This window comes from Orycteropus afer, unplaced genomic scaffold (genome assembly GCF_000298275.1).
Source record: "Orycteropus afer afer isolate SDZICR_OR568_19922 unplaced genomic scaffold, OryAfe1.0 scaffold00259, whole genome shotgun sequence".
NCBI classification, from domain to species: domain Eukaryota; kingdom Metazoa; phylum Chordata; class Mammalia; order Tubulidentata; family Orycteropodidae; genus Orycteropus; species Orycteropus afer.
Genome location: NW_006921846.1, coordinates 4,872,324 through 4,881,636, shown reverse-complemented (window position 1 = coordinate 4,881,636; position 9,313 = coordinate 4,872,324). Strand labels below are relative to the sequence as shown.

General features: G+C 41.0%; 1 protein-coding gene across 1 annotated transcript in view; it reads right to left on the bottom strand.

Annotated features, from left to right (window-relative positions):
* Nucleotides 1-9,313, bottom strand: part of IL13RA1 (interleukin 13 receptor subunit alpha 1) — a 79,972-nt gene that overhangs the window by 59,027 nt on the left and 11,632 nt on the right. The window contains exons 3-4 of the mRNA XM_007949995.1: nt 6,824-6,962; nt 4,003-4,123 (exon numbers count right to left, since the gene is read on the bottom strand). Of these exons, the coding sequence (XP_007948186.1) occupies nt 4,003-4,123; nt 6,824-6,962 (260 nt within the window). The remainder of the gene's footprint in view (nt 1-4,002; nt 4,124-6,823; nt 6,963-9,313) is intronic.

The window sequence follows — 9,313 nt, the reverse complement described above, 5'->3', positions numbered from 1 at the left end:
TGCCTCGGAAACCCAAGGAGGGGTCGCTATGAGTCGGGGCTGACTCGACGGCAAATAACAACAACAACAACAACAACAGCATCATCTGTGAGACACTGAAGTCAAATAAGACACAGCCCCTGTTCTCAAGAGATAACTCATTCACATGATAAGCCAAAGCCATTTATGAACTGGCTCCTGCCAACCTCTCTAGCTGCTGTTCTCATCTCCCTTCATGTGTCCACTTGCATCCTCTCCTCCAGCCACAGTCTGCTGAGGGCTACTACAAGTAAACAGGAAATGACAACACATTGTACTAAGTGCTGTGACACAGGGAAGTGCATAGTGCTGTGGGACAGGATGAAGGAGCACGTAGCTAGACCTGAGAAGGCAAGGAAAGAAAGCTTTCTGTCTTAGCTGAGATACAAAGGGCAGATAAGAGGTAGCTAAGTGAAAGGGCAGCGCATGGGCTTCAGGAAGATGCAGAATGCTCCCACCATTCTGTTTAAAGAGTGTCTGAAGAGTGAGTTTGAGGAACTGAAAGAAGTTCAGGTGTGGGGTGGAAGAGAGGATCCAAGCACGTACACGGAAGGAGATGAGAACTGAGGCTAGAGAGGTTGACAGGAGTCAGATCATAAAAGGCTTTGGCTTATCCGGCTGATGAGTTTGGACTTTATCCCAAACTCACCAGGAAGTCACTACAGGGTTTTAAGTAAAGGACAAACAACAGGTACTGTGGGTGGGCAAACAAAAATACAAAATCTCAAATGAGAATTATTCACATCAGGGGAAAAAACCCCCCTAACTGAACTTCATGTTCTCAGTGCTTCATCTGGAGTACCTGGCAATCTGCAACCATAAAGATCATGGCCTAGGAGCAGTTCTATTATGTCCTATAAGGTTGCTAGGAGTCGAAATCAACTCCAGGGCACACAGCAGCAACTCTTCTACAAGAGAGGAGAGTGAGTGCTAAGCCCTGGAGCAACTCTGGAGGTTTTAGTTCAACATTTCATGTGATTTTTACATTCTATTCCAGGATATAGCCATGTGTGTTTAAATATGCAAAAAAAAAAAAAAAAATCATCCATCAAGTCATCAGACAAAATGGGCACTCCAGGAAGAAGGGCCAAGTTTATCCGTGTAGCTTTAGAAGTCCTGGACATAGCACTCCACACCTCAGTTTGAGAAGCAGTATTAGTCCATTCTCTCATAGGCAATCTGAACAAACGATAGCATAGGGGGCAAAGCCGCGTGGAGGACAAACTACCAACACTAAATCTCTTCTTCCCCAACCTGGTATCACACTGAGTAAATACGGACATCGCTCGTTTTATGGCACTTCATAGATACTGTGTTTTTAACAAATTGAAAATTTGCAGTAACCCTGCATGGAGCAAGTCTGTGGGCACCATTTTTCCAACAGCATGTTCTCACTTGGTGTCTCTCTGTCACATCTTGGTAATGTTTACAATATTTCAAACTTTTTCATAATGCCATTGCTCACTTACTAGATTACAGTATAGTATAAACATAACTTTTATATGCACTGGGAAGCCGAAAAGGAGCTCTGGTGGTGAGATGACTAAGGCATCTGAGTACTAAACAGAAGGTTGGCGGTTCAAACTCACCAGCTGCTCTGTGGAAGGAAGATGGGGCAATCTACTTCCATAAAGACTTGCAGCCTCAGAAACCTAAAGGGGGTCACTATGAGTTAGAATCGACTCAATGGCAGTGAGTTTGGTTTTGTTTTCGGGAAGCCAAAATATTTGTGTGACCTGCTTTATTGCAGTATTCACTTTATTATAAGGGTCTGGAATCAAACCTGCACTATCTCCAAGGTATGCCTGTATCCCCCATTCCTCAGAATGCTTTTCCTAGAGGCCAGCCCTTGAGAAACTCCCCAATCTATGCAGACTCTTAACTCTACCCCTTTTCATCAAAGCCTGCTCCCTGCCACCACCCCAACCCCCACCCTAGCTTCCCACCAAGAATCTGTCTATAAATCTGTAACAATCTTTAGCACACAATGTCTTGTTTTATTATAAGACCTTTGTCTGGGTCTGAGTCTCCCTTTATACCATAAGATTTTGGAACAGAGAGACATGTTTCTCATCTTTGTTGTCCCTTCAGTATTTTATCCACAATATTTGCTAAATATACTTGACTGAATTGAATTGATTGACCTGGTCTTTCTTCCTGGTTCTGTTGCTAATAATTCTAAAATCTAAAGGAAAGGAAATAGTCAGAGATTTGGAAAACAAACAAATTTTGCAGATACAGTCACAAATATATAAAATACACGTTATTTTGTGAGAAGCTACTTTTGAACCTGGGAACAACGTAATTTTCTTTTTTAAAAGTAGACACCAATCACCACAGCCTCCTCTAGTCTGAGACCAGAGGAGCTAGATAATACCCGACTACCACTACTGAATGCTCTGACCAGGAACACAATAGAAGGTCCCAGTTAGAATGGGAGAAAAATATAGAACAAAAATCAAATTCAGAAAAAAGACCAGACTTATTAGTCTGAATAGAGACTGGAGAAACCTCTAAGACTACTGCCCTAAGATGCCCTTCTAACTTGGAATTGAAGCCACTCCTGGAGGTCACTTTTCAGACAAATAGCAGACTGGCCTATAAAATAAACAATAACACCCATGAGGAATGTGCTCCTTAGAACTATCAACTATAGGAGACCAAAGAGCAACATTTGCCCAAAAGCAAAGATGAAAAGGCAGGGAGGGACAGGGAAAGCAGATGAACGGAAACAGGAACCCAGCGTGGAAACGGGAAGAGTGTTGACACATCGTGGGAATCACAACCAACGTCACAGAAAAATATGTGTGTGAATTACCGACTGGGAAACTAACCTGCTGTGTAAACTTTCACCTAAGGCACAATACAATGTTTAAAAAAAAGAAAAAAAAAAGTAGACATCAATCACGCATACACTGCTGGTAAGAATGCAAAATGGTCCAGCCACTCTAGAAAATACTCTGGCAGTTTCTTATAAAACTAAGCATAAAATTACCATGTGACCTAGCAATATTTACTCAAAGAAATGAAAGCTCATTTTCACACAAAACCTGCACTCAATTGTTCATAGCGGTTTTATTCATAATAGCCCCAAACTGGAAATGAACAAGATGTCCTTCAATAGGTGAATGACTAAGTAAACTGTGGTCCACCCAATGAGAAGTACTCAACAATAAAAAAGTACGAACTATTGATTCATGCAACAACTTGGATGGATCTCAAGGGCATTATGCTTGGTGAAAAATCCAATTGCAAAAGAATTTATGCAGTATAATTCCATTTCAATAACATTCTTGAATTGACAACAGAATACAGGTAGAGAATATATTAAAGGCTGCCAGGGGGTTAGAGACTGTTGGGTGGTGCCGGAGGAGGGAGGCATGGCTATAAAAGAGCAACTTGAGGGATCATTAAGGTGACTGAATTGTTCTGTATCCAAATGTGATAATTACGTAGAACTTTACTGCTAACCAGAAGGCTGGCAGTTCAAACCCACAGGAACATGGGGCAATCTACTTCTGTAGTGATACTGCCTCAGAAACCCAAGAAGGGGTCGCTATGAGTCGGGTCTGACTTGACAGCACATAACAACAACAACAACACACGCATAGACACACACACACACACAAATGCAAGTAAAATTGCTGAAATATGAATAAGGTTGTGGACTGTATCAATGCCAATTTCCTGGTTTTGATATTGCATTCTAGTTGTGCAAGATGTTACCATTAGGGGAAAATGGGTGAACACTGGACCTCCCCGTGCATTTTTTGCCACTTCCTGTGGATCTATGATTATTTCAAAATAAAAAAGTTTTTTAAAAAGCACAGACCTCAAAAACAGATGCATTTTCCACAGAAGCAAACTGCCCACTCTCTTGGGTTTGCAGAAGAGGTAGCTTTTATTTTTATTATTTTTTAAACAAGGTTGGATCCAAAGTCTCCTGACATAAGCACAATCTGTCCTTCTACTGTACATACTCACCAATAGTATAGAATGTAGTTAGTGTCGGGACTTGTATTATTTCCAGGGAGCCAAGAACATTTCATGTAGCTCAGGTTGTGCCAAATGCATTGCAGCTCAGTCACAGCAGAGTCAGGATCACCTAGAAAACCCAGGCCAAGGGTTTAGGATTCTTCTAAACAAATACACAGACCCCAAAGATTACTGATGGTTACCAGGGGTGGGAGAGAGGGGAGAAAGGGGAGTTTTTTTGGGGGAAGGGCACTGGGTTTATATTGATGGTGGTGGACTATTTTAGAATGGGACAGCGATAATGGTGGCACATGAAAAATGTAATCAATGTCACTGAATTGTAAACGTGGAAGTGGTTGTGTTGGCAAATGTTTTGGTGTATTTTCACCACCACAACAAACGAAATTAAACAAATATTCACCTTGAAGCAATTCTGGGAAAGAGTAAACATAACTCCTGGCTGCTGTCTGTTATTGCAACTTTAACCTATTGCTGAATTGATTCTGACTCATAGTGACTCTTCAGGACAGAGTAGAAATGCCCTATAGACTTTAGAAGGCTATAATCTTTATGGAAGCAGACAACCACACCTTTCTCCTAAGGAGCAGCTGGTGGATTTGAACTGTTGACCTTTCAGTTAGCTGCCAAGTGCTTAACCACTGTGCCACCAGGGCTCTTTGTTGTGACTTTAGGAGCTCTGAAACCTTTATGACTTGAAATCTCCACCCTTTATCAAACCTTATGAGTTAAAGCATCATGTCTCTAAATTAAATGCCTTTGCTTAAAATGTCAACCTGCTATCCCCAGTGATTGTTGCAGGGGTACTGTGCTGAGCCATCTGCAACCATTTCACTGTCATAGTGTAATTTAGGTTTTCTGAAAGTATTTCTCATTTCTAAAGGAAAGAGACTAGACTAGGTAAGTTGTTTTTAAATCATGCTCCCAGCCTTCTAGCAGTACTGAATTGCATAATTTTACATATATTACTTCATATACTTTGGATTAGTGGAAAGAGGGTACATAGAATGGTCTAGAGCATAGGACATACAGTGCTAAGGTTTGGAGGTAGGAGATGGAAAAGGACGACCAAGGGGCAACATAATATTAACAGATAATGCATGCAGCATTTACTCTTTACCATGCACTGTTCTAAGCACATTATATATACAGGCAGTTCCTGGGTTACAAGAGTCTGACTTACAGACAACTATTTGCCTTTTAATGTGATGTAAATCTGCCCTAACTTTGAAACAACTGAACCAATCCTTACTCAATTCTCCATCACAATCACCTTCACTTGCTGCACATACAGCTTTTAAATCATTAAAAAGGCTTTGAGCCTTTTCTTGCACTAACCAAACCAAACCCATGGCCATCATGTTGATTTCAACTCATAGTGACCCTACAGGACAGAGTAGAACTGTCCCCATAGGGTTTCCAAAGCTGTGAATCTTTACGGAGGCAGACTACCTCATCTTTCTCCTGTGGAGTGACTGGTGGGTTCAAACTATTGATCTTTTGGTTCGCAGTCCAGTGGTTTAACCACAGTGCCACCAGAGATCCCCTTGCACTCAAGTTAAGACTAAATAAGAACCACATGAGCTGGAGGGAAGGCCACAGGAAGAGGTAACTATGGGGAGGAAGTCGGAAGGGAGCTGTTGCATTGTGGTAAATTGTAGTCAATGTCATGGGACAAAGTATATGTGAACTGTTGTATAGAAAGTGAATTTTCTCTATAAACTTTCACACAAATCACAATAAACATTTAAAAAAAAAAAGAAAAAGAAAAGAACCACATGCACCTGGTCCAACTTACCTACAAATTCTTAAAGACACAGTGGGGAGCAAATCTCATTCATAACCCTGGAACTGCCTATACTGGGAGGTAGGTACTACCATCATCTCTATTCTACAGAAGAAGAAACTGAAGTACAGAGAGGTTAACTAATCCACTCAAAGTCACAAAATTAGGAATTGGCAGACTTGGGATTTAAACTTAAATCACCCTGCTCCTAATCAGTATGTGCTACTCCTCTTGTGGGCACGAAGCAAGCAAGGGATCCAAAGATCAACCGCACTATTGCTTGACAGCTTTTGCTAGGGCTAGTCTTATGCTGAAACTAGATACACATGCCCACTTTTTCTTTTTTTAACATCTTTCCCTAAATATGTACTGTATATCAAATTAATTTCCATATATAATATATTAAAAAAATCCAAAACAAAACTCACTGCCATCAAGTTGATTCCGACTCATAGAGACCCCTATTGGGATTCTGAGGCTATAAATCTTTGTGGAAGTAGATTGTCCCATCTTCCTTTCACTGAGAGGCTAGTGGGTTTGAATCTCTGACCTTCTGGTTAGCGAAATGCCTTATCCACTACACCACCAGAGCTCCTTATATAGTAAATAAGACTGTGTTCTGTTTTTAAAGCACTGGACCTAGACTCTGAAGATGTAGGTTCTAATCTCAGTGCTGTCACTTGTGACCTAGAGCAAGTCACTTCAGTACCCTTCTTTCTCTTAAAATGGATCAGGGTAATAATACATGCCTTGCTTACTTCCCAAGATAAGCTGATAAGGCTTGATTTTCAGGAACAGTGTGTGTGTATGTGATTTTTCAAATTATGAAGTGCTATATAACTATCAGGAATTGTTATTCACATTGTCTGTGAGCTCCGTGAAAGCCAGGATGTACTCTTATTTATCATTGTGTTGCCAGTATCTAGTCCAATGGCTGACACTTATTAGACTACAAATGTTTGAGAAGTCAACACACGAATGAACAATGAACATAAGCACACAATAAAAAGCATAATTTGTTGTTACCTTCAGGGGGAAAGATGCACTTTTCTACCAAAATGCTAGGTTTCTCACTTTCATTGGTGCTACACTGGGACCCCACTTGCAGACATATCCTCTCATTCAGGGGCACGTCTTCTGAACGATGAGGTTTTAGAGTAATTTTCTAAGGTTAGGAAATAAAAAGGCACTGCTGTAGCAAATACACAGAAATACACTTAAATGACAAAATATTAGTATACCCAATCAAAAAAAAAAAAAAAGGTAAGTTCTCAAACAGCATAGATAAATGATTCTCAACCAGAGGTGATTTAGCCCTCCCTCCTCGGGGACAGCTGGTAATGTCTGGAGGCATTTTTGGTTGGCATAACCTGGGAGGGGGATGCTAGTGGCATCTAAAGGATAGGGATCAGAGATGCATTGAAACACCCTACAACATACAGGATGGTCTCCTACAACAAAGAACTATCCTGCCCCAAAAGTCAGCAGTGTAGCTCTTGAGCAACCCTGGTATAGAATAAAAGACAATTCCTGTCATTGTTCAATGTTTAAACATCATGCTAACATATCAACTGCTTAAAATCAATTCCTAAAGCAGCACAATACGATTATCAAAGGTCTATTGCAAGAAGATACAGTATACTATCAAGATCAAGGTGAAAAGGATTGCTTTAAGAGTCCAGTAATTCTGGTCACCTCTAAGGAAAGGGGAGTACCTGCATATTGTAAACGGTTAACATGTTCAACTGCTGACTGAAAGGTTGGAGGTTTGAGTCCATCCAGTGGCTCTTCGGAAAAAAAGCCTGGTGATCTACTGAAAAACTTAGCTAATGAAAGCCCTATGGGGCAGAGTTCTACTCCGAGACTCATGAGGTCACCACAAACCAGAATCGAATCCACGACAAGTGGTTTGGTTTTCTAGGCAGAGGAAGTAAAGGAGGGGGGCCTGCCGCAGGAGGAGAGGGACTTCACTGAACACCTTTCTGTACAGTTTGACTGCTTGGGTTGGGCTATCTCATACACACACACACACACACACATAAAAGTTAAGGGTTGCAATATGTATTTAGTGCACCACACTCCTATTCTGAACAGTGGATAACCTTTGTGGAACCACAGAAAACCTAATTCTAGGCAGCATACAGACGTAAATCACAAATCTGTTTATTCTGATTTAGAATAATGACATCAAAGGGCTCTTTCAGGAATTAGTATTTCCCAAGGTGATAGAGTTGGAATAATTAAGAATGGAGCTGCTTTTAATCAGAGCTCCAAGGAGAGTACTTCCTGTTTTGCAATAGTTTCTGACTCAAGTTGGAGACAGCATTTCCTTTTATATACGTGCTAATGGTCATGAAGGGGAAAATTTGTCATCATTACCACTTTAGACCACCCCAAGAGGTTGTTTTGCCATTTCACGTGCCTGCTACCAGATGAGCATGAAGGTAAGCATGAAATATCCTCCCAGGCAGGGCATAAGTACACCCTCTGAGAGGTAAACCAGCAAATCAACAATTAATGAATGAGCTATGAAAAATCACTTCGTAGAGACAGAATGGCTCTTAGGTTCAGGCAAGAAAGCACAATGAAAGGGAGTTGGTGAACCCTGAAAGCACAGAAAAAGAAATGTCTATGAGGTAAATCTTAGCTGAGAGAAAAAAGGGCGATTTAGCTATGTGGACACTGAATGTTTCTGTCCCACCAGCAAAGCTAGGAGACCCCCAGTAGAGCCTCCTTCTATTCTTAGCCAAGTACATTTTCACAACTAACTCCTAATTCATTGCCAAGATATTTGCTTTTGGTTTCCCATGTAGGTTCTGCCTACACAGATGAAACACACCAATTATGCCTATAGGAGGCTTCCTGGTTTATTTCCCCATTACTGCTCTCATGGCAGAATAAAGCATTGGCCCCTGACTGATGAATGCACTCTTAGCATACTGAGGAAATGAGGTTTCTGAGCCTAGAAATCAGCTCCCCCATCACGGTAATGATGGCAGGAAGGCTCTGCATGCAAATCTCACCAACCTCACAATTTCATTAAGGACAAGTCCTATACCCCTGAAGGAGCCACTGTGACTCAGAGAACCCCAGTAATTCTTGTTTGGAAGCTTTATTTACCCTTTTTGAGGACACAAGGGGAGACTGTCTGGTCAAATGCCATAAATCAGACTCATCATGGAAAAATCTCAGTTCCCTTATTATATTAGCTATTACTCCAGGCAGAGGGCTGAGTAGTTTTATTACACAGAGATTTTTTTTATTATAATGGAATTTTTTAATTAAAAAAATACTTCAGTACCTAAATCTAAACCTTATGGCTTTGGCATATGAATAATAAAATTAACTTAGAAAAGAGATCCACCGGACGAAACCCACTGCCATCAATTGATTACAATAACTCCTAGTGACCCTACAGCACAGAGTAGAACTGCCCATAGGGTTTCCAAAGCTGTAAATCTTTACGAAAGCCAACTGCCTCTTCTTTCTCCCGTGGAGCAGCTGGTGGGTTCAAAC